Below are 27,116 nucleotides of genomic sequence, written 5' to 3'. Positions count from 1 at the left end.
TTTACTGTCTTTGGATAGTAGAGCACTGTTTAAAGTTTGTACAAAATTATTAAACACGTTAGCAGATTTCTGTTTACACAGTTCTTTGTACATCTTTTGGGATTCACGGTATCTGTCCTTGTTCATTTCACTGTAGTCACGTAGTTCACGAAGTGCTTGTCTGGCTGCTGCACGTGCAGCACGACACTCGTTGTCATACCAGCTATTGTTATTGTTGCGATTGACAACAGGCTGAGTACCAAAACTCTGCCTCTTGAACGGTTCGACACAGTGATGGAGCACTTCCTGGAAACATGTAAAGGCTTTTTGAGTGTTATTACATTTAATATGATATATAAAATTGTCCTGAGCAATAGAGTCTCTCTGGCGATTCCAATGGTCAAGATATAATCCTCGTTGATCGTCACTCCAAGAATACCTAACACGTTGCAGTTCATCGTATGTTGTGTTTACATATCCTTCAGGCTTTGTTATTTTCAATGAGTAGGCAATAGGCATGTGTGTACTTTCTACTTCGTTATATATTACATCAAATTTTTCAAACAATACAAATGATCTTTCTGAGCATAATACATAATCTACAACGCTACTACCACTATTTGCAAAACATGTAAAGCGTCCATGATCCTGATCACTGCCTATCCTACCATTACATATGCGGAGTCCAGTTGACATGCAGAAGTCCAAGAGGGCATGTCCTCGTTTGTTAACCACGTGATCCTGAGATGTACGTGGAAGGTGGGTATCTTCTATATAGTTTATATCGTCATCGATGGGTAAGTAGTGGGCGTCGTCATTTTCAATGTAATCGCAGTGGTTTCCGGCTCCTGTTCTGGCGTTGAAGTCCCCTTGCAGTATGATGTCACAGTGCGGTTGTGCAGATCTGTACTTCTCTATGTCTTGTAAGAGGAGATCAAAGAGGTTCTCTTCGGCGTGTTGACTGGAGCCTGCAGGTGAATAATAAACCACCCCATAGAACACTACGTTGCTACCAGGTATTTGCACTTTGAGCCAAAGCACATTACAGGATTCAGAAGGTAGGTATGATATATACTTAGCCAATGTGTTCCTAATAAGCACTAGGATTCCTCCAGAGTTTCTGATTGCCCCTGAAGACTCATCTCGGGTGCTACTGAATTGGGTGTAGCCAGGGAAATTAAAATTGTCACCATCGGAGCACCACGTTTCAACCAAGGATACACAATTGTGTATAAGAGACAGTGAAATAAAACATGGTGTTCATCTTCCACACATTCCTGACAATTAAAACCTAGTCTTTCACTCAAAGGCACATTACTGTGGCGACCTTTCTCTACACGGAGCCGGGCCACACCACAGCGGAATACCGCTAGAGCACGGCGGTGAGACCAGGGTAGGGGAAGCTGCAAGTAACGTTCAACTTTAAAACTATCCTTAAAACGGCGATGTAGTTGGAGCTTGTTCTTTCCTGTCCCATGTTTACTTTCTTCCTGTGTGACCGACATCATCCACTCCTGCAGGAAATTGTACATGATATTGCAGTGCTTAAATATACAAAAAAAAACACATCCCAAAGAGAAACAACATATATTTTTTCCAGAATCTCTTTCTATAAAACTTTATTGCAACCATATATATTTCTAGAGCCTGTAGGCAAGATATATTTAAGTGATGCCTTAGCAGCGAAATCGGCCGTTGTGTTACCAGAATATAATTAGGCACAAAATGACAAAATGTCAAAAATAGTTCAGGTGTTCAGTCATAAATATCACTTAAATTCAGGGAGAATGTAGCAGTTACAATATGACGTCATTACATATACATTATGACATTATGACATCACCATAGGGCCAAAGGTCAAGAGTGACAAGGTCAAAGCTTACAATGGTTTAACATTGGTTTGAATTTATCTATGAAGTAGTGTTCTTTTTAAAATCTGTTTTAGTTTGTCTGAATTTTGAACTTGATAAACAAGGAAATATTGTGAATTTAATATCCATTCCTTTGGCGTAGACATCTAGATGCTAATTCAGTGGGATACATCGGATTTCAGGACACTTTATTTGTTATTTATGGACACGAATCTGGGCTGTCAAATGCCGAAACCCGAAAATGAAGAAAACTCAAACTTTCCAATAGTGGACATGAAGGAAGTTGGAAAGTCATTTTGTCGTGTAGCCATGGGGAAAGGGTTTCCCACACAGGATCTTGATATAGAGATCTAAGTTATACCTGGGCAGCGGGTAGCCTAGTGGTGAAGGCGTTGGCTCGTCACACTGAAGACCAAGGCTCGGCGTTACACATAAGTACAATGTGTGAAGCCTGTTTCTGGTGTTCCTCACCTTGATATTACTGGAATGTTGCTACAAATGGCGTAAATGTACACTCACTCACTCACTCTAAGTTATACCTGGGCAGCGGGTAACCTAGTGGTGAAGGCGTTGGCTCGTCACACTGAAGACCAAGGCTCGGCGTTACACATAAGTACAATGTGTGAAGCCTGTTTCTGGTGTTCCTCACCTTGATATTACTGGAATGTTGCTACAAATGGCGTAAATGTACACTCACTCACTCACTCTAAGTTATACCTGGGCAGCGGGTAGCCTAGTGGTGAAGGCGTTGGCTCGTCACACTGAAGACCAAGGCTCGGCGTTACACATAAGTACAATGTGTGAAGCCTGTTTCTGGTGTTCCTCACCTTGATATTACTGGAATGTTGCTACAAATGGCGTAAATGTACACTCACTCACTCACTCTAAGTTATACCTGGGCAGCGGGTAGCCTAGTGGTGAAGGCGTTGGCTCGTCACACTGAAGACCAAGGCTCGGCGTTACACATAAGTACAATGTGTGAAGCCTGTTTCTGGTGTTCCTCACCTTGATATTACTGGAATGTTGCTACAAATGGCGTAAATGTACACTCACTCACTCACTCTAAGTTATACCTGGGCAGCGGGTAGCCTAGTGGTGAAGGCGTTGGCTCGTCACACTGAAGACCAAGGCTCGGCGTTACACATAAGTACAATGTGTGAAGCCTGTTTCTGGTGTTCCTCACCTTGATATTACTGGAATGTTGCTACAAATGGCGTAAATGTACACTCACTCACTCACTCTAAGTTATACACAGATAAATTTTTGGAGGTTCAAATATGGAAAACTGTTCTTTGTTGTTTATGTTTTTAAGATATCCAGGCACACATTAGAATGGAGATTAAATAAATTATACTAGTATTGACATTGTTCGTCTTCCTTCGATTGTCAAGGAGGGTTGGCGCTTGCAAGCAGGAAGGACCTTCAGCACCGTTGACTATCTCCAAGGGTGCACGCCATCGTGGAGGATAGAATCTTTTGACAAATGAAGTTGCAAAGAGCATAGTAACAAGGGCGTCGAAGTTCCAAATTCCAACTTTGTAAGAAAAATACATACGTACACACATGTGTGCAGGTACGTACGCAGCTACCTACCTTCATACATACATACATGCCTACCTGTACGCACGCACGCACGCAAGCATACATGCAAGCACATACATACATACATACATACACATCCACATCATCCATCCATACACACGCACACACACATACACACACACACACGCACGCACGCACGCACGCAGACAGGCAGACAGACAGATATGCTCTACAAAAGGAAATCAAACGAATGTCAACAAAAATTCAGATTGGGAATTCGAATCCCGAATCTGAAAAAAGTATTCAGATTTGGGATTCGAATCCCCAATCCCGACTCCGTTTCTAACTTCACGTATCTCACAACTGGTTGGGTCTATTATTGTGAAGAGGTGCACACGTAGTCTGACTCTCTGAATATCCAACAAAGCCCATGCAAGTCTAGAAAATGTGGCAAGTCTAGATGCCCTTAGCTAATGAAGAAAGTCTCAGGACTCCATTTCATTATATTATTATTTTTAACTATGAACCTTTTTCAGTAAAATATGTTCATTTCGGTGACTAATTGTTAGTCTATGTTTTACGTCACATGTGACCTTTAATGATCTTGTCGTTGGAAGGCAGCATCCATAAGTAACTATAATCTTCGTAACACTTTTTTTTCTCACGGTTAAAGTTTTCGTATAATTCGTATTTTCCATTACAATTTGAAATGAATTTCCAGTTGAAGTCAGATGAGCGTGTCATTGAATTCTTTTAAATCTAATATTGTTGTAACACAAAAGAACTGCTCCCCAATACTTTGATTTTGGACCGAGAATCACTAATATCATCCTTCCAAAACTGCGTTACATATGTAGTCAACTGAAATATGATCTATTTCGTGCTGTGTAGTAGATAACCCAAGTTGTTCTTGTGGACATGTTTGTGAAAATTCTTATCACTACCTATTTGACTCTTAAATCTACCATGATGACTAATTTACGCAGTGTTACCAATGTCAATATAAACTCTTACTATTACATGGCAATGCAAACATATATTTGTCAACCAAAAAGGTTTTCTTAATTATTGCAATTGTTCCACTCTTTCCTATTTTTCTGTTCTTTCTGTCCATCTTGTATAAAATGAATATAAACAATATTATGTATATACTACGGAGAGGGTGTCCTAAGATTTATAACTTGTACCCAATCCTTTTCTCATGAAGACAATATGTTTACAACCAAAACCCGTGAAAGAAACATAAAAAGGCGAGATAGTTTCCACTGCCTTTTACATTTAACTTTTAACCTTAACAGCCTAGTTGTACGCAGGTACTTCTGGCTGGAAAGAATTAACAAAACTGTCGAGAGAAAACGTTTCACTACTTTTTTAGGGTATCTTTTAGCAAAATATCGCATGGGAACCAAATTATGTCAAATAGTTAGTTTCCCCCAAAATATGATATTCAGATATATGTTGGACAGAAGATGAGTTCCTTGTGCATTAATACATTCCTAGAATCTTTACCTATCACAGTTTAGGAGAAAATACAGACTAATTATTTTCAGTAACGACATTAACAATTACTAACACATGACACGACGAAATGTAAAATGTGTGAAGCAGATTTCTGGTGTCCCATCCCGTGACATTGCTGAAATATTGCTAAAAACGTGTTGCGTAAAACCACAACTACTACCCTGTGATAGTTGGGAGCGTCTAAGGCTAGCAGTGTTATGGTTATATTACACTACCCTTTATACCTTTAAACTGACCGACCTCTTGGCCAAATAAACCCCGTAAACATCCAGGTTAGAATTTATCTTCAGCCACCCATGATCCTAGTAACGGGATTGGGTGGTCAAGGTCGCAGACTTGGTAGACACATGTCATTGCATCCCGGTTGTTTAGATCAATGCTCATGCTGCTGATCACTAGCTTGTCTGGTCCAGACTCGATTATTTACTGACCATCGCCATAGCTGGAATATTGCTGAGTGCGGCGTTACACAACAACCAATGCTTGCCAGATAACAATCAACTTGTCCACAAAGGAGGGGTGTCCGTGCTCCCGAGCAACAGCAGGACATCATAAAAGTACACTGAGCCTCGATCTGCCCGGAAAGAACGCCATAAGAAGAGAAGAAGAGTGGGTCACGATACCTTAAGTACAGTGAGTCTTGGAACAATATTAATCAGGATTTGTTTAATGTTAAGGAGGAAATATTTCATGCCATATAAACAAATTCATTAATATTTCAAATTTCTTAACTTAATAAGTGTTTATTAATCACATTGTTATCGACAGTGTTTCAATTATGCAGAGAGACAGGTAACAGTAAGAGACTAAACACATCGACAATACCACCTCCTTGCTCCCTCCAGACCGGAAGATAGAATTAGAATTGGTCTTCAGCAACTCACTTCATCCAAATTACGTAGATCTATGATCTTCATATCATTCACTGGATTGTCTGGTCCAGATTCGAACACATATCGACCACCGTCACATGGCTAGAATATCGTTGGGTCAGGTGTTAAACAAACCAACAAACCGCCTCTGCTCTTCTATGCAAGGTAAAAAGTTCAAAAGTCAAGAGATAATAAAAGCTACATACGTAAGTACTAACACTCACGTGATACCAAACAAATACGGTACGACACCAGGTGTTGACGACTTAATTAGTTGAGTGTATTCAATTATCGTGTAGATATTTTCACCAGAATTGACCTCAAAGAAAATTCTTGAACCTCTAAAAGTCTGACGATATTTCAAACTCGCTAATTCTTGAAGAAGAGGGAGTGAAAACTTGGGTGAGGAGAAAATACCAGATGGCAGGATATTGCCCTTGTATATTGTTCGTCAGCCCTGGTCGCCTTTTATCTTTGTATATTATAGTCCTCGTTAACATTGAAGCTAGTCGTCGGTGCGTTAACGTATGAACCATTCCCAGCACTTTTATAAAGATGTGTCCTGCATCTGAAAGATGAATCATAAAGGCATGAGTTTGGTGTTTCAAGGTAGGTAATGGTGACAAAATGACGTAAAACAGTTGTATTGACAAAGACAAAGTTACAGTATGTTAAACCGTCATGGGATTTTCGATGGTAACTTTTAAGAATTACAGAAATGCAGTAGATTTTGTGTTTCCCGTCACATACAGCAACATTTGAGGTCTTGAACATGGAACAGATGACAGAATTCAAATGTACTTCTATGGTGAGTCACATGTTATATTTGGGATTACACTTCCTCAGGCGTTGTGTATTCATATGGTGAGCCAGACCGAAACTGTGTGACACCGACTGGCATGGGGTTTAGAATGCTCAGTCGGTGGCAACATTTAAGTATTATAGAAATTCAGTGTATGTACTTACCAATATAAAATCTTGAAAGCAAAGACCTGTACTTCACAGAACTGTAGAACATCTTGAGTGTCAAGCGTGTTCGTGCCTCTAATTCTCAAATAACGACCGGTTACAGGTGAAGTACATGGTATAGCAACCGTCTTGCCCCTTTCCGTTACCGCTCCATTGTACATGAAACATAGCTGAGCCTTGATGTCTGTGTCCTCACGAGGGTCTTTATGGTAAACATCAAGGGCAAAGTCGTGAAGTCGTTCAGCTGCAAATTGAATTGTTACTGCTACTGAACCGTACGTATTCCAAAGTAAAACGAAAGGAAAACCCAAAACAACACTGGCTGCAGCTGTTTACACATTGCTTACGTATTGTTGAATCAACGAGTATGAGTTTAATGCCAGCGAAATATATTCCTGTAATTATTCACCAATATTTCAATGACAGGCTCGTGGTTCGCATGGGTGGATCCAGGAGATTTATTGTGGGTTTATCGAAATTTCATCCCTTTAGTGGATGCAGATTAGATATTAGAAAAAATGTGAACGTAATTATGCACCTTGAAACCACACTTACTCGTTGATCTTTAACGTTTAGACAGATAAACGGTGCAGATTTGATAACCAACCCAGTTAGATGAAACTCAGAGTAAAAGTAAAAAGAAAATGATCATGATGTAGAAATGTTTTTTTTATGCTACAGATGTAATGTTGTAACAAAACGTATGGTAAATTAGTATTCCAACATATTTGAAGATACTGCTGACAATCAGTGTTCCCTTGCCGTGGAGTCAGTCTTATCCAACCTAATGTTTTAGGCAAGTAGTCGACGTGACAAACAGAAATCTACGTTTGCCAAGGTTCCAGGAGGTCAAATATCTTACGCAGAGTATTTCTTGTGGTGATCCGCACTTCTACAATGATGCAAGTGGTCAAAAGATCCACCTGCCACCATGGTGTGTAATCATTGTTACCCACATGGAAGCAGTTACCAGAGGTCCATAATCCTGAGACATAACCATTTACAGCAAGACTCGGGGGATGGTTTTCTTGATAAGTAGAACTTGCAGATGCTGTCTTGTTCAGAGCAAGATTTTCCAGAATGTACTCTGTGCAGTAAAGATACTCGTAAGTCCCTTTTAAATACTTAAATACCATGAACTATATGTATGACACCTAGCGTTGTTGTCTTGTAGTCAAGAGCATCGACCATAAAAGCCATGCGGAGGTTGCAGGAATGGTTCTGCCATAGGAGCCAGAATCTCGCCCTGATAACGCTGGCAGGTGGATTTCCATACTAACAATTTGAATAAAAGATGTGATGCTTGTAACGGAATGTATTGACATAAAGACGGTAATAATGACATTTCAACGTCCTTACGTCTTTTTTCCATTCTGTTTGTAAACCAGTCAGGTTCAAACAAAAAAGAAGATTTTACAACTTTTAAGATATAGTGTTACGGCTGCCCTTAAACGTCAACGAATGGTGCTCCTGGATACTAGTATCTTTACATTGTTAACCTGGAAGTGTTTTATCGGAACATTTGTTGTGTTAAGTAATCTGTTACGTAACGCAGTATTAATCATGTGTCTATCACCTTGGACCGTTATGACTCTAGGGAAACCTGGCTCCAAGGACACATTGGCTTGAAATCTCTGCCAGAGTCTACCAGTTTGACCAGATTCCAAAAGGCCTATAGTCTGACCCCTTTCAACAAGCGTTAAATGCGTTTCATTTGAAGCTGCGATATCAAATAGGTACCCAAACAATGAACGACAATGTAGAAGCATCAATGCATGTGTATTGTACTCCACTTCCCATGGGTAGAGCGACTTGCACGTGTATATCATTGGCATAAAGAGGCAGATAGATTTCAATATTCACAATTTAAACAAAAGACATAAATGTATTGGATGTTAAATACCACAAAAATCACATTTCAACGACCCGATGGGTGTTTCCGTAGTGTTTATATATATTTCAAACAAAAACGTAGACTTTACAAATTTTAAGAAATAGGATAACCAATAACTTGACCCTTCATGAATGACGCCGTGTATATATGGACAAACGTTTGTCGACATGCTTCAATCCTGGATACATATTTTATTTGGGTCAACTTACCGCAATTAACCTCTCCGATTCTTCTGACAACGCACCTCTCACCGTATCCGCACTGGACACCTTGACAAGGAGTTAGGTTTGTCTGTGATGGCAATGTATATAAACATATTAAATGTCATAAACTCATGGGCAGAAGGAACTTATTACCTGATGTTATGACTCATAAAGTAGACACCCAGACAATCAATGAAATATTGTTGATAAATACAAACTTTAAACATTACCAAGCAGAATCACCAATGTCCAATCAGTAGTGATCCTGTCCAAGCCTTCAGCAGCATGTGTGACGACCCCTTGAATCGATACATGCCAAAACACGTTTCCTTATGGATGGCGTTAGTCGTCGGATGACGCCAGCAGGAATTCTGTGCCACAGCCCCAAGACAACTTGTTCGAACTGCTGCTGAATTGCTGGTGGAGGTCGCCGTTATCTCAACTGTCCATCGACATGATCCCAGAGATCGTCTATCGGATTCATATCCGGAGATGGTGCCGGCCAGACCAATAAGTTCGCGTTTTGGAGGTAGTCTTTGCGAGTCTTTGTGTGCATTGTCCTGATGCAGGATCAAACCCATCGGCTATTGATGCACAAATGGTAACACAACTGGTCTCAAGACTTCGTCTCTCTACCTTTGAGCAGTCAGATTTCCATGAAGGGTGACAAGTCGTGTTTTCTGCTGACCTCAAATCCCGATCCAAACCGTAAAGCCGTCGCCACCAAGAAGGTTCACCTGCTGGACACAGTTCAGTGCCAGTCGCGCAAATTCGCACTTCATTTCGGAGCATGGTGTATCGACTCTCGTCTGTAAGCAGAACTCACCCCCAATCAAGTAGCTGCCACCGACGTTCAGTTCGAGCCGCCTGCCTACTGTAACCTGCGTTGAACGTGTTGACGTTGTCAAAACCATTCCACGAAAAGGAGGCGTCATGGTATGGTTCGTCTGCTGATGGGCCGAAGGTCGTCGCCACCGTTGACGTCACCGTGACGAATCTGTTCAGCAGGCTATTGTCCGGATGTAGTGGTGTACATCCTTGGTCTACCCGTTCTTGAACGGTGTTTTGTCTGGCCTGTCTGTTGGTGACGACTCAACAAGTTGCGGACGGCTACTTGACTGCAACAGATGACTCTTGCAATGTGACGTTGTCAGGATCCTGCTTCTGCCATACCAATGGCTCTGTCATATTCGGCTTATGAAAGTCTTGGTATTTCTGTGATGTTCTTTTTGATACTACATGGCTGCATTGTTCAACATCTGTATCTTTGCAACAGTTGTGCACAGTATATCCGGCAAAGTCCATGTATGACGTTTTTTTGATTTTTTCATGCCAGCACGAAATTCACTTAATCACAGACTTATGCCTTGCTACTCGATCACAAAATGGGTTTGGGCGAATGTTTTCTGAAAACATTTTACTTATGGCAGTTTCTGTAATTGCGAAACCGTTAATTTATAGGCGTTAAGCTTCTTATCAAAATATCTCAAATTATCACAACTCAAAATCGGAAATACACATTTGAATGGCAATACATGGCAATAAATAATCCTGTATCCAACACAATCTGCTGATTGTTGTTTGCATGCCACTGGAAAACAATGTGACATAGATTTTATACAAATTGTACAATTTCTGACGGAGGCGAACTCAACGCTTTCGAAACACTTCAGAAAAAAAGGATCAAGGCATAATGCACATGTACGCTAAGCATTGTATGTATTATTACCCTTAAGATAAAACTCTCAAATCTGTCACGTGACACACCACACGGGTTGTACGAATGACCTTGGCCTTAGATGGAATGCTGCTGCCAAGTGGATGATCGCTGATACAATTGTCGGTATAACTAGAATAATGATATCGTTGCCATAATTTCTTATTTGTTTATGGGAATAAATGCATCCAAAACTACAATGTTCTGTATTTCACTTGTCGTTTAACAAAACCGCAAAGTCGATCATATTTATCATAAACTAAGCCATCTCTCTCTATGACCGTTCAGGAAACATCGTGGCTAATCGTTTTGCGTCTTACTCTGCCGAAGGTCGAAAGTTGTTGTTTGACACATTTGCTGCCAAAATCTATGGTTCAACAATAATATAGAATTAGAGGGAACGTTTGTTTTTTCTTAAACATATGCCAAACAGGGAACATATTTTGTTAGTAATGGAAATTTCTTACAAAAAACTGACACTGAAATAAATATGGAATACCCAAGGTAAATCTTCTACATTTTTAAGGTAAAACTTGTGATGTGTAAGTTTACTGCAGAGCTAAACATGTGTTTTAGGAAATGCTTATTAAGAGGTTCAAAATCCAATGCTACCTTTTGAAAAAAAACGAAGGCGTAAATCTATAATACTTCTGGTCACAGTGTCAAGCGGGTCCTACTGGCCAAACTAAATGGGAGGAAACTCTGAAACAACACTGCTGTAAAGAAGATTGGACAAATATGGATTAAATTATAAACCGATGTTTCTCTTTCTTTTATTCAGGAGTATGTAGGCCATCGGCCCATAATACATAGCATTGTATAAGTTATTTTGCAGCCAACAAACGGCTTTTATGCAGTTCATTTGCACGAAAGGCATACATTGCAAGATTTCTTAATCCCACTGGGTTGTCTACAGACATCAATACATTGAATTTAAACAGAGTAGGAGGGTTATAATAATATTGAGGAATATACAGAATGCGCAGATGATTATAAGCTGGACAAATTAAGAGAAAGTGGTATTCATTTTCAATATGGTAACCTGAGCACATATTACAATATCTGAGATATCTAGGTATATTATGATATCTACCATTTTCAATGGCTGACTGGTGAGAACTGCTGTAAAGAAGATTGGACAAATATATATTAAATTGCAAACCGATGTTGATAATACATTTATTAATTATTTATTACCATTCCGAGCATATGAGAGGAAATGTCAAGTTAAATAAAGTAAATATTGATTTCTCTCATGAAAATGGTATAGCTGACCTTAGTGTCAAACCAATAATCCACTTAATGAGGTAGTTCTAATTGTAAAATATACATTACATAAGATAAGTCTAAAATATAAAGCGAAATCTTAAACGTAAACGTTTGCAGCGGGAAAGACTACCTTTCTACAAAGCCACAAAATATATAGCCATTTCAAATGCAAAGCCAACACAATTTTTATTCCTTTCGGTCTTCCTTTTATACCTCGTGGATGTATATAATATTCCAATACCACGTTTGACGACTGTAATCAGTGAGTTACGATTTTAAGTCACGTCGACAATATTTCGGCCATACAGTGACATGAACGTGATTCACTATCGAAAGGCACTGTTACAGTGTTCCCAGAAACTATTGAGAAAATCTTTGGTTTTTTTTCTAATGATGCTAAGATTGGAAAAAGGGCTTTCACTATGCACTAAGCATACTAAATAAGGGAGACAACTCTTGAAGGCTTAGAATGCAGCTCATTACGTCAAGAGTTATCTCCCTTGTCTGAGCAGACGGCTTCCTGTGTTGACATGGCAGAATTTACAGCAAGAGAGAAAAGAAAGCTCATTCTAGATGATTTTGAAAGGGGTTAGGCTGATGCTAAAGTGTTAGCTTGTAGACATGGTATTCCTCTATCTACAGTATACAGAACTTTGAAGAATATTCAAACAGGAACCGGGATAGAGCACAAAGCAGGGGGAGGTCGACCTAGGAAATTCAGTGTTGTGGATCGCCGAAGACTTGGGCAGATTGTGAGTAGGGGCAAATTGAAAAGTGTTGAGAACATCAGAAATGAAATGATTAGCAGAGGAAGTCCTCAGGTATGCAATGAAACAGTTAGGCAGGAATTACTTGGGTGAAAAAACGTGGAATTCCCTCGCCGTTGATGAAAGATGCACAAAAGGAAAAACGTTTAAACTGGTGTCGGGCTCAAGAAAATCAAGATTGGGATAATGTTTTCTTTTCGGATGAAAGTTCTGTTTGGCTTTTCCCTAATTGTGTGAAAATTTGGACCAAAGATACTATCAAACCTATCTACCAGCGACCAAAACATAGCCCGAAGTTTCACATGTGGGGTGGCATATCGGCTCGCGGAGTGACGCCATTGTGTGTTTTCACGGGAACTTGACAAAAGAAAGATACGTTGACACTCTAAATGGTAACCTTCTTCCGACAGCACAAACATTGTATGAAGATGATTGGATTTTCCAGCATAATAATGACCCAAAACACACTGCGCGCTACACAAAACAGTGGTTGTCGGGCGAAAATGTTCAAGTTTTAGACTGGCCCAGTTACAGCCCAGACCTAAACCCAATTGAGAATGTGTGGGGAGTCATGAAGGACAGAATAAACCAAAAGGGACTGAGAAATATTGAAGATATGAAGGCCGAGGTGATCCAATATTGGGATACCCTGTCACACGATTACCTACAAACTTTGATGGGTAGTGTGCCTAGGCGTATTCAGGCATGCATTGCTGAGCGAGGAGGTCTAACAAAGTACTAAAACAAGACTGAGACTGTAAAAGGATGATGTTTTAACATGTTTATATAAGTAAAACGCCAGAAGTTAATAAACGTGATGAGTTACATGACGCAACATGATTCTCAATAATTTCTGGGAATACTATATGTGTAAACCTGAAGCAAATGCATGTTTTTCTGGCATTTTCAGGACGAAAGTACTTTCTAAAAAGCCAGCCATTCCTCGTCCAAAATATTAAATGGTTCGCCACCTTACCTTATTCCAGGAGTCAATTCTACTGTATATTGTTGCCGAACTGTTCTGTAGATTCCCAGTGTCTTCCTTCTCGTTGAGGTTGCACGTGTGTCGGTCCACGTCAAAGTTGAAAGACTTGCACAATCTGTACGAAGCACATTCGGCAGCACACGAGGAAAGGGTAGACATCCCAAGTACATTGAAAGTAGACCCTGACAGACGCTTTCCATACTGAACTATTTCAAAGGTACATGCGCTTGCAAAAACAGTGGATATCAGGCTGTTGACTACAATTACCAAGTACCTGCTGTCATGTAAGAAATGGTACATTTTCACAAAGTTCTGAATATCTTTGTCAATGTAATGACCACGTGAGGCAAACGTTCAGGCAAGTTACAATGCAGTCTGTTCAGGACAAGACAAATTGTGAGCTGACAATAACGTTGTTGGCAATACTATACACATCATGTAATATTTAATCACTGTTCAACTCCAACAAATCAATTGCACAGCTCAGTTTCACATTGCACTATAGCCTGTTTGCAGTGTAAACGCACCGATGAATTTCACTTTAAACAAAAGGTAAACTAAATACAATGAAATTAAGATTGCGAATCCTCATAGCTGCCAGCTGAAGATTTAAATCTCAAAACTTTATTCAACTTAAGATACAAGTTCATAGATTCAAGTCGTTCTTATTGGTTTGTATTGCAAGGGGGTAACCGCAGGAGTTGGAACAGTGAAACAAGTACCTGTGCGGTATGTGATGAGCGTTGAGACCAACCCGATTTCCTCTCAGTGCTTCATTTAATGTACATAACCCCTTGTGATACAAACAAATAACGTGGTTAGACAGCTTTTCTTCCAATCTGAATAAAATTCTGAGATTTAAATGTTCAGTTGGCAAGGTAAAATTATAAGAATTTACAATGTTAATTTAATTTAAATTATTAGGAATCATGGTCTCAATTTCACTTTATTCCATTTACTTTTTTGTTTAAAGTGAAATTCATTGGCACATTTTCTCTGCTAACAGACTGTAGAATGGCTTAGAAAGAGAATGCCTGTCCTTATTAACCATTTTATTAACTTCTAGTTACGTTGCTCTGTTGTCTCGCCTTTCATGTTTTTCTTGAGAAAGTTTATTCAAGGGAGATGACTACGTGTCGGTTCTTCACAATAATTAGGACGGTGACACTGGGGTATTTAAGCCACTGTACTCATTTACTGTTGGGAAATCGTATTTGTCAAATGCAATATTTACAAGATATGTCACATACCATTACTTCTGCTACTAACTGAAAGGGACAACTGTATATTAGTTATCTTCAAGGAAGGCGTTTTTATGCTGTTACTTTTCACGGATCCTTTTTCATGCTACGACCTGCAGGAATGTTATTATTTCTCTTTATTACATGTTAGTATGTTCATTATTGTAAGTTTCAGAAAACAGATCTCATGCACCTGTATTTCAACTCCGCACGAACTAAAGTGAACTAAAACACAGAAATTATGTTTACTTAAAACGGTTAACGGGTAAAGCTTTGGTTTGCCAGGATGAAGGCTCGGGCTCGATTCCCGATATGGGTACAATGTGTAAAGCCCATAATGTTGCTGAAATATTGCAAAAAATACCGGCTTAAAACCATACTCACTCACTGATACGACGTTAAACAATATTTACGTACTCACACTAGTAACAAAGGTTTTAATTACTATCTAATCTATAATGCTCTCTAAGGTTACGAAAATTTGCGAATACCTCTCCAAAATGTCTTTCACTGTCTCACATTAATGTGTACGTCTTGACATATGCAGACACAAGATGGCGTTTCCGTGAAGACAAGTTGAAGAGACTGTAAACGAAGATGATCAGCGCTTGTGGCAATGGTATCACAGAGTGGTATAACCTGTTACCGTGCATGTATAAACTCATTTTTAACACTTGTCCTACCTCGAATTCGTATCAAACCATCCTCGTGTATCTGGGGACTTACAGCTTCATTCCGTTAAGATAAATTCGGTGACCAGATTGACGCTGTAGTGTTATCTCTATCCGAATCGCGCTGCGCTGAATATAGCTGTCCAGTCAAATTACTATCATCAGCGCGAGAATTAGTATTCAGTTTATGATTGGACGGATAGTGGTTGCGACACTACGGGTCCGGGTCAGTGGTATTCACAGAAAGGAAGCATAGACTGAGGGGCAGAAAATGTATACAGATGGAAACTGGAGTTAACCAACATAGTCAAAATGTAAAATAGTCGTCAAAACACTATTTACTATTTACTCAGAGTAACTATCAAACGTATCGCCGTCGCTTTCACACACTGCCGCCATTACACATAGGTGTATACTTTCTTTTGGACGTTAGTTTATTTGTTCAAGGATGATATTCAGTGATTATACATGGGTTTTCTTTGGACACAACTAATGTATCTTATGGTAAAGTAATATAACCGCCATAAATCGTCTAAATCGTTCATAGAATGTCACAGGAGGCGAGCTTGACAAACCGATCCCTTTAGTCGCCTCTTATGAATGGTCGTAGGTTTACATTTCTATCGGGGAATCTCATCTAGGGGTGGCTTAGAACATTGTTGCCGAAAATGATTTTTTTTTTCTGCACACCTGATATTATATGACAAGGGCAGATAACTCGAAACAGGCTTCATGAATACTCGTTGACAGTCTGTAATGTTTATGTGTAGTGAGCGTTACTCAGAGATGGTGTACTGCTTTCCTAGCTACATATAGCAATATCACGATCTGCTGCTGGGGGGTTTGAACCCGTATTTCTTTCAAAGGTAACAAAGCCACCATTTCGAAATGACGATAAAAGATTTTACGTTTTTCTTTCAGGATTCTTTCAGAAAAAACTTCACAACCTACAGGGTCACTGTGACTTAAGAGTCATAAACGTGGCAGAATAAGCAACTGTGTCAATATTAAGCTTATTTAAACCCGAGAAGACCCGGGCAAGTACTGGTCTTCAGCAACCCATGCTTGTCGGAGGAGTCGACTGACGGAATCAGATGGTCAGTTCTAGATGTTGCACTATCCTGGTTCCCACAAATCTTGATGCCAAAGATTGAATATTGAATTTAATTGTTGCTTCCTTCATATTTCTGTGTGTATGTAAAGAGTACCCGGTATAATACCAAGGGTCATATACCGATAACTATATCAGACATATATACAACTGATATGAGTTGCAGGACGGTGGGCAGCATTGTAATTAAAGTATTCGCTCGTCATGCCAGCGGGCCTTGTTCGATTCCCCATTTGTGTTAAATATGTGAAGCTCATTTCTGGTGTTCCCCGCCTGATATTGCTAAAAGCGGCAAATATCCACAGTCACTCACTCTTCATCCTCGATATCTCCAGGGCAGACATTCCGATGAATCTCCACTATACCCTGGATGCATCTACCGGTTGCATCCTTTTGCTGGCTCTGCATTCTCACAGTAGCCAATCAACTAAGCCACCGTTACAATCGGGCTTACCAGTGTCAACAAAAACAGCGAAGGCTTGTTTGATATCTCAGATTTGGAGAGTGAGTTTAATTTTATGCAATATTCCAGGTGTTTGGCGGTAGTCTGTAAATATTTGAGTTTGGACCAGACAACCCACTGATCAACAGCACTGGCATAAATATGCACAATTGGGAACCGATGACATGTGTCATCGGTCATGCGAATTTAACCACCCGATCCCCTTAGTCGCCTCCTATGGCAAGCATAGTCGCAAGCATGGGTTCCTGAAGACATATTCTACCCCGGATCTTCACGGGTGACTCAGATTTAGGGGCAATCATACAAACAAACTGACAAGTCCGAAACTTAAAAGAAATATACATGTAAGAACTCCTTCTACCTCCTTTAGAGTAGTACCTCTGCATGATTTGTGTTTAATCGGATACATGATTTAAAAAGCGAAAGTGAGTTGTGTTTGATACGCTCAGCTTCCCAGCGGAGACTCCTGATTGGATAAAAAGCCAGCCAAGGGAGGTAATAAATTCATCGGACTGCGGCGTAGATGCATTCACGGTATAGTGGAGACTTATCGGAACGTATACCCTGGAGACATCGAAGATGTTCACACTTACGTTGCGTGCCAAGACAAGTTAAATGATGTGGCACATTCCTTGAAGACGAGATGGGAAACTTTCTTTCGGGATGTTTCTCGGAACAGACGATAATGGAATATTGACAAGGATCTGCTCCACTGGTATCGGGCGAACATGTCAATTTTAAATTGTTTCTTATACAAAGTTGCAAACATGGTTCTTATACATATTTTAAAGATTAAAATTAAATTGATGTTAAATTTGGGTTTTTTTAAATTCAAGGGATACACTACATGCTGATGCCTGTCAATCATAAAGTGCGCAATCATAACTCTTTCACTAAATTTGTGAAGAAATAGCTTGGTACCACACACATCTAGTGTTCACCCGGGACCCGGGACCTGGGCCAATAGCAAAGGGCAAATATCTGACAGAATTTGAATGCCCTAATATTGGTCTTCTATAGATGCCCCAAGGAAGGCTCGTCTCACGGGACCTTAGCGATATTTAAGTTGTATGACGGCCGTCTGTAAATATTAGAGTTGGAGCATCGATCTATGCAACTTGGTTACGATGACATTCGTCAACCAAGTCAGCGATACCAACCAACCCGGATCTTCAGATGCTGTGACTTGAGTGATTGTATCACGGATGAGCTCAGTGGCCATGAGTTGCCTTTCGGTTTGTCTCGGAACAACGCGAGTTTTAAGGTACGGGCAACCAACATGTTGCTGGGGTATTGCGAACAACATACATGCAATCAGACGAATCATGAATTACGACATACCTTGATAGCATTAACCTAAAACGCCTATGACTCATACAGAGGTCCAAATATACTGCACAGTTTGTACGGGCTGGCAAATATACCAGCAACACTTTGGCACACGTTACCCTGTGAAGATAGCAACGTTGTACTCACCATGTACTAGAGGGTGTATACATAAAGCATTGTCTGACATGCATGCATACAAAAGCTATTGAGCACATAAGTGGTTATCATCTTTGGCAATCTTAATGGGAAATGGGAATTAGTGCCAGATCTGCAGGAGCTTACAGACGTATTTTCAGAGAAAATGGGTAAGAACCAGAGATTTCTGCTATCATCTCAGTAATGATGTAAATTTAATATTGGTTCATGTTTTAAGTGAAATGCATATGTTATCCATATCCGTATTTTTAAAACGACCCGTCTCTATTTTTCACAAAGCAGACTTTACTAACTACACTAAGGTTACCTTAGACTTAGGTAACCTTAGTGCAATGTTAAAGAATGAGAGTTAAGGTTAACATTAGTAAAGGTTGCTTTGTGACAGGAGCCTCTGGTGTATTACCTATGATAATAAAACATCCATCTGATTTATTTGAATCCGTAAACTAATAACAACAACTCAGCCATTGTTAGAAAAATCTGAACATTTTCTAAGTTAAAAACTGATTATGCCTATTTACCTAAGTAGATATACCTGTTTATCAAAGTACTCAGCAAATGTTTATATGTATGTCTTATGTGACAATAAAGTTCCGCCCGTATCCTCATAACAATGTGTGCCCATAAGTGCTTTCAAGCAATTAAAATTGCATGCAATACAACGATTACTTCTCCCTTACTGTAACACGTGTTTGTTGGTGTAAACCTACAAATCTTGTTTGTCATTATTCAATTATTGGTCAGTTAACACATTTATAACCGGTATTATTAGTGGTAATCTGTGCATGTAAGTGCGGCAAGAGGAATTATCAGCTGAGTCACAAAACCAAACATCGATCAAAGGATTAACCGATCGCACGCTGACTGATTAATTTAATTTACTTTTATCTTCCACTGTGGATTTGTCAAAAAATAGTGTCTGCGTGTATAGGTTTACTACTCTGTACTGAATGAACTCTGTCGCAAAGTGCCTGTGTAAAAACATCCTTGCTTCAAAGGATTAACCGCCATTACGTTGAATGATTGATTGATTGATCATTACTGGCTAACCAAATTACTTAGATTGGCAGACACCTTACAATTAGCTGCCAGGTGTGCTATCTTGAATGACCAATGAGGCTATACACCAATTTGAAAAACATGTAACGATGTATCACTTTTTTATCACATAGAGCAGTATTATACACCAGTTACAGATGAATCGCATATCGTTCTTTTATGTGGATACCGTTTGATACATTTGTGAACAAGTTATTAGCCTGACATTGCTGCTATGACTAGTCTGATTTTTTATTTAATGTTTTGTTTTAATTCATTTGTTGTAATCTTCAGCAGAATGTATATGACAGATAGCATACACTAGGTCAAGCATATGGCTTGTGTGAAATATAATTCAAGTTGGCAGTCTATAAAATGTTTAGATATTACAATCATGTAATAAACTTACGAATTGCAGGTGGATCATGTGCTTTTTTATTAAGTTTCAAAATTCATACAAATATGATAATAAAGTAACTGGGATTATTAGACAAAACATAACGATGTACATTTACTTCGTTGTTTTTCAGCCCTAACAGCCCTAACAGCCCTAACAGCCCTAACAACCCTAACAGCCCTAACAGCCCTAACAACCCTAACAGCCCTAACAGCCCTAACAGCCCTAACAGCCCTTTACAACTGGCAGATGATTAAACTTCGAAGTGTTTTCATTGCATTCCATAACAGTGAAGTAAAGGTAGCTTCATCTTTGTTGATCAGTCTAAAATTATACTATCAATTGCACATTCGGGTGGCGCAGCATAGGTCACGAACCAGTCATGAATTCTGGGATATCATCCGGGTTCTCACGGGGAAAAACAATAACAAAACTAAGAACCAGTCCACGGAAATTGCTCTGCATCAGTGACCCTTTAAATTAAGGACCTACAGAAAGCAAGAGCTGTAGGGCCGAGTGGTTTTCATTCGGCTTCGGGCCTAAAGACCGATGTTAATTTCAAACTATATCAACCCGACGTAATCGTAACTACTCGTCCGTTCCCGTAACCTGAAAGAAGTGTTACGGAAAGGGACGAGTAGTTACGAATGCGATGGAGCAGAAATAATGCTTAGTGGCTTTTAGCAATCCCACTTGTCACAATATAGGAGTCATAGTACCGTGAAACGGGATACTGGGATTACGGGACTACTGCAGGCCAATGGTTAAAAGTCACAAGCTTCGTAAAATACAACTTTGCAGATTCTGATACCTTTCCGTAAGCACTTACCGAAACAAATCATCAAAAATGCCATTTCAGCCTATAAAGTGGGGGGAAATGCGATTAAAAAAACCCTCGAAATCGGAGTTCAAACGAATAACTAAATTTCCTCCAGCGTTGGGGGAAAAAGTGATTTCAACAGCTGTGCTGCGCTGCGCCCAGAACGCATACGCAGTGAATAGGTTCGGGGAGCTTGTCGTGAGCAGTAGTCTAATCTTGGTTGTGTACACAAACAAGTAAATAATTTACTCGTTACATAAAAACCTTGATTGTGATAAGTAGGGTCTGTTACAGAGAAAGCTCAAAGTCTGGTTTATTGACATCTATATGTCTGCCTGCCTGTCTGCTGAAGACAATATACAATAGACAGCTTCAATCATTCACCACATGCAGTTTGAACTTGCAACGTAAAACACAACTTTGCAGATTCTAATACCTTTAGGTATGCACTTAACGAAACAAATCGTGAAAAGTGCCAATTCAGTCTATAAAGTTGAAAAAACGCGATGAAAAAAGCCCGCGAAATCGGAGTTCAAAAGATTCACTAAATTCCCACAGCGCTGGGGGGAAAACTGGTTTCAACAGCTGTGCTGTGCTGCGCTGCGCCCATAACACATGCGCAGTGAATAGGTTCGCGGAGCTTGAAACAGTATGCATGCTCGGAATATGAGGTCGTGAGCAGTAGCCTAATCTTGGTTGTTTACACAAACAAGTAAATAATCTACTCGTTACATAAACACGCTTGTTGATTGTGGTAAGCAACCTCTGTCACAGAGAAAGCTCAATGTTTATTGACACCTATGGGCTTTGTTTCGAGGGAAGTAAGCCCAACTACACAATATTGCACTTTTGAATCGCGATTGTACGCTTAGAAATTTGTTTATTTGTTTTTTACAAGCAGCAATGTATATTATATGTCATGAATAAGTGATAATTGTGTTTTAATTATGTTTGATTTTGAACTCCGGGAGTTACGGTTACCTAAGCGCTTGATGTACTTGTGGAATGTAGCCATGTACTGTTGGTCTTTTTTCCACTTGTCAGCCCTGGTTCGTTTGCTAAATGAGTGACTCAAACGCGTCTTCTATATTTACGATGTGTTTCTACATCCTCCAGTACATGGAGTAAATGGGCGACAAAATCGGGTTCTTAAATACCCGAACAATGAATTATTACCAGTTCAATTATAGAGTCTCTTGTGCACCGAACCTGTATTAAGTGAGAAGCGCATATCATTCAGGTGTCACCAGTATTAAACAAACCATTAAGACAATGTCAAAATCGAATTTCTTATGCGGAGGTCTCAATACCCTTGTAACCAACGTATGCAGCCGATGTGCTCACTCATGAACTGTGAACATATGAGGCCCTTGCGTACACAAAGATAATGAATATCGTCATAGTGTGTCACACATCCCCAAATGAGAGTGAGAACAAGCGAGAAAATGTTTACCTATAGACTGCACTGACACCGAGTCGAAAAGGTAAAACACACTGAGAAGACACCGAGAAAATAGAAAGTATATGTTTGTTATTGCTGTCTCGAGATTAAGTGCGGGACTGCACTCTCTCAACCAATATTCGGTTTGGTTAACTGGATAGTCTGCGCTTACGCGTTACACGTAACCATGGCCTTCCCGGGGAACCCTGTCTCGTTCGCATTCTCACGATACAAATTGGACTTATAGTATTAGATTTTTTGGTCCATGTTGGTGAAAAATGCTATATTTCAGTGAAAAGTGAGTGAAAAGGGGAACTTATGCGAGGATGTTTTTCGTCTGAAGGTACTTGGAACAGCAAGATATCTCGATGATTGCTCTAATAATCGACATGTGCAGCGCGTGCATGTGCACTGAGATGCAATGAGGTTAGAATGTGCAGCTAGATGCAATACCGGTAGAAATAAATGGACGTACGAATGAAATTACTTTCCCTTCGTACTTTGAGACTGCGTTCCCATGGGCACAATTATTACTTGCTAAAAGCGGCGTAAAACTAAACCCACTCACTCACTCACTAAATTTACTGACATACAAAAGAAAGTACACGTTTGATGATTCTGAGATGTGCAGAATCTTTCCTTTTTCACTAAAATCAAGTAAATAATCAGGTAAATATTCTGACGAAAGTGTTTTGATTGTTTTGACTTTCAAGTCAAGTTTCATTGCGAACTGGCCCAGTCTATACAGAGCTGATGCGCATTCACTAATGCGGCGAAGATGGGTTGAGGTATACTGAAATGTGAAATAGTACTCTGCTCCCTCAAATTAGAATACTCAAATTGTTTTTCTTTCAGGGATGCCACAGGTGCAAAAGGACACAATTAAGAGGTTTGTAATGATTAAAACATTGAAACTGGATGACAATAAATTACACCTGGTCATAGATACAAAGGTCAACCAATGAAACAAGAACTCACAGAAGGAAAACCATTGGACTATAAAGGAATCGATGGTTCGGAAATGACGGTGAGGTGTCTTTATATTTGAACTGTTCTTGTGACAAACCGGATAAGATCTGGTTTCCAGTCAGCTTGCTTGTCGTAAGAGGCGACTAACGGGATCAGGTGGTAAGACTCGCTGACCTGATAAAGTCATCGTACCCAGCTGCGCTGATCGATGCGCATGCTGTTGATCCCTGGGTTTTCTGGATTTTTTGCATTTTTCCCCTCAAATCTGAGTCACCCGTGAAGGTCCGGGGTAGAATATGTTTTCAACAAACCATGCTTTCCACAAAAGGCTTCTGTGCTTGTGATAAAAGGCGACTAACGGGATCGGGTGGTCAGACTCGCTGACTAGGTTGACACATGTCATCGGTTCCCAATTGCGCAGATCGATGCCAGTGCTGTTGATCACTGGATTGTATGGTCCAGATTCGATTATTTACAGACCACATCACAGAGCTGGGATATGGCTGAGTGCGGCGTCAAACAACAAACCAACCAACCATCCTCTATAATAAAGCTGATATTTTTGACAATGTTGTGTTAAACACCAAATAAACACACATACGAATAGAAGTGCCCTTATGTTATTCTGTTTCACAGACTGAGTACACGAGGAAGGGCGACAGACTTTACGAGAAGCACAAAGCCGTGATGGACGGAATGACAAGAGAATGGACTGTGGAACGATATATTGAGGGGTGGCTGTAAGTATTTGGAACTATTCAGGTATCCAGAGAGTGTTTGAATTCACTGTAAGCAATATTCCAGCAGTATCAGGGTGGGGGACATAAGAAGTGGGATTTCCACATTGGACCCACGTGGGGAATCAAACCCGGGTCTTAGGCGTGACGAGTGAACGCTTTAAACACAAGGCTACCACCACCACCTTAGATATCCAGAAAGGAATACTTACATGGATATTTATGGTTTTCGTAGATTGTAGTGGGACTATCCGGGTATGTTGAAAGATGCATGGTTGTCAGAGGGAGAACGCGGTATGTTGCTCCTGTTGTCACTGTCATAAGTTAAGGGTATGTTGTATTACATTGGGGGGTATTTTGTCAGAGTGAGTAGTGGGGACTATCCAGGAGAATGTAGGAGACGTGGTTTAACCGTTGTGTTTGTAAGTAGTGGGGACGATTCTGAAAATGAATTAGAAATAGTTCAATCGTTGCCATGGTGACCAATGGAAACCGCACGTGAATATAGAGAAGGAATGGTTCAGTAGATGCCTTGCGGGGGACAATCCACTAATAAATAGGTAATCAGGTTGTCAGTTTTGGCATAATCGACTCTAGTTCTGATCTATAACGGGAAGCATAATTGTCTCTGAGTAGGTGTGACAACTCAGATATTTAGAGGGGAATATGGTTGCCTGTATGGATGGTAGAGGGTACTCAGATATTATGGTCGGGAGGATTGATTATGAGTATTTGGGGCTGTCCCGATGTACACAGGGGAACATATCTCCGTGAGTAAATATGACTACCCAGATATATAGAGAGGGTGGTAGAAGCTATATATACACATGAGCATTAAGTATAGGAGAAAACATGCCTCCGAGGTGTTGGTAGACAATGTAAAACCGGAGGGGGATGGACATCCCGATCCCGATGGTTTTACATTGTCTACCAAAACCGAGGAGAAGTGTTTTCTCTGTCATACATACCGTCAATGATGGGTAATTACAATGTAGATAATCTTTTGATGAAGCTACCTAACAATAACTGAAGCGGGCGTAAAATCAATTTAATGACAGTAACTATAAGTGGATAATTTAACCTTTGTGTCTATCGGCCCGGTGGCCGTGCGCTAGAGCGTCTGCCTTGGATAACAAAATTGCGGTACCAAACCCTGACAATCTTTGAATTGTGATTTTGATTTTGAACGACCTTTTTCAATTGATTTCAAACACTCATGTATCATTTGAATGTTAATGTTCATTTAAAGTTAGGAAAAGTAAACCGTGGATAGCGGTCTGACTAATGAAAAGTAAAACCTGTACCTCCAAAACAAAAACCTCAAATGCGGTTATTCTGGGAAAACAAGAGACAGATGACCTAATATATAGTGAGAAACACGCTTTAGGTTTATATTTAACCACCACCAAAACCATGTGTCGATTATAACAAAAATGGATCAAAACAGAGACGTCAACCAGTTATATCTAAATACACATGCAGTTAGCATGAAATTCACGTGCTGACTCAAATGCATGCTTTTCATGCTAAAGTTCTGTCATGTTGCAAGGGACTGAGGGGTATAAAAGGTGAAATGAAATATTCTCATTGCTTTCATATCGACGCATCAATAAGTGAACAGTGCAGAAATTGAACATTTCTGGACATGCGTAGGCTTTCTGAAAATACCAGATGTACGTGCACGTCGTCCAATCAGACGTCCCGTTGGCGAGTTTGGGGATGGAGTAATGAGGCTTATCGACAGCGGACCTATGCCTGTAAGGTGAATCTTATCTCCATTCAAGGGACTCTCAGTGGTCAGAGATACCAACAGGAAGTACTGGAAGCTACTTTTGACCCGCATTTTGATAACCAGCCCCTCGCCAGTCGGCCAGTATTGAGGGACGATAATGCTAGGCCCCATCGTTTCAGAGCTGTTATCGCATACTTGCAGAACAATGCAGTTGACAGATTACCTTGGCCTGCGAGAAGCCCTGATCTCAACCCAAATGAGCATTTATGGGACCATCTGGGGCGTCAAGTGCAAGTAAGGGATCCACCTGTTCAAAATCTACAGAAATTAGCCCAGTCCGTTCATGAGGAATAGCACAGGATTCCAATGATGCGCATTCGGCGTTTGAATTCCAGCGTGAGGAGTGGGGTTACAGCCAATACTGATGACACCATTACTGTTGGCTTGGGAACGGTGAACGTTTTTTGAGAATTTTGTGTACGTTGGACACAGGCATTGTCTGTATGACCATAGTTTTGGACATGATTATTGATAACGTTTTTAGTGCCCCCATATCACCGTCAATAAATTACAGCCGAAAGTAGCAGCAGTATTGGTAGTAGATGGATTGACACTTTAGATGCCTCAATTAACGAAATTATTACCACGTGTTTGGTTTCCATTTCATGAATGACCAGTTTGTTGTGTTAAAGACAATCTTATAGCATGAAAATGGGTGGTGCTTAATTAATGCTCATGTGTAACAGATATATAGCGGAGGGACATTGTTGTCTTGGTGTGGACTATCCCGTCTACTCCCATTTGTGACACAGTGGAGTAGGTAATTAACAAAGAAAAGACACCATACTCCAATATCTATTAAAATGGACTAACCTTAGCTAAATAGGGTTTAGCTATGTAACTGCACCTTGTGAACAGAACACATATTTTTTTCTTAAAAAACTCACACATAGTGACACAGAGAACACAACATTCTGATGACTATTAAAATATTAGGATGTTGGCAGAAATATTGGGAAATAAACTGATGTCTAATGGCATTCAGTGCCATTACGGCAGGTCTTCAGGAAGTCGGCCTGGTCGCTCCATATCTTTGAGAATCCATTTCGTTATTTTTATGTCTAACAATGTTCTTTATTGAAAACAATAAATCCTCTTTAACGAACAATGTCTTCTGCGTTAATTATCTCATTAATGAAACATGCCTCTTGTGAGTTTTCATCAGCAACTGGGTTGTTCCCGCTTTCATTGTAGGGATGTCGAAGCACCTCCTACAACCGTTTATTAATGTGTCTCACAACTGGGAGTTCTCAAAAATAGGACACCGACTATCCAGACTATATAGGGGATAACAGTTTTGACTGTTCAGATATATTGAGGGTGGAATAGTTGTCTGTATGGAAGGTAGAGGCTATCCATATT

The 27,116-nt window shown here is 40.0% G+C and overlaps 1 protein-coding gene across 1 annotated transcript; it reads right to left on the bottom strand.

The window, feature by feature from the left end:
• Positions 1-122: 122 nt before the first annotated feature.
• On the bottom strand, positions 123-13,889 carry LOC137271843 (uncharacterized). Its single transcript, XM_067804235.1, has 5 exons — positions 13,581-13,889; positions 8,858-8,939; positions 7,617-7,841; positions 6,752-6,998; positions 123-285 (listed from the first exon to the last, which is right to left on the bottom strand). The coding sequence occupies exons 1-5, from the start codon at positions 13,887-13,889 to the stop codon at positions 123-125; spliced, it is 1,026 nt and encodes a 341-aa protein (XP_067660336.1).
• Between the last annotated feature and the right edge of the window lie 13,227 nt (positions 13,890-27,116).

This window comes from Haliotis asinina, chromosome 2, assembly GCF_037392515.1.
Source record: "Haliotis asinina isolate JCU_RB_2024 chromosome 2, JCU_Hal_asi_v2, whole genome shotgun sequence".
In the NCBI taxonomy this organism is placed as follows: domain Eukaryota; kingdom Metazoa; phylum Mollusca; class Gastropoda; order Lepetellida; family Haliotidae; genus Haliotis; species Haliotis asinina.
The sequence above is the reverse complement of the archived record's forward strand: the minus strand, read 5'-3'. Positions and strand labels throughout refer to the sequence as shown.

What these genes read in the sequence shown, in the direction of transcription:
- LOC137271843 (XM_067804235.1), bottom strand. Translation starts at nt 13,889, where the DNA reads ATGTACCATTTCTTACATGACAGCAGGTACTTGGTAATTGTAGTCAAC. An exon ending in GAATTGACTCCTGGAATAAG is followed by an intron (nt 8,940 to 13,580) that starts GTAAGGTGGCGA and finishes TTGCCATCACAG; the next exon opens with ACAAACCTAACTCCTTGTCA. An exon ending in GCTTTCAAGATTTTATATTG is followed by an intron (nt 286 to 6,751) that starts GTAAGTACATAC and finishes ACATGTTTCCAG; the next exon opens with GAAGTGCTCCATCACTGTGT.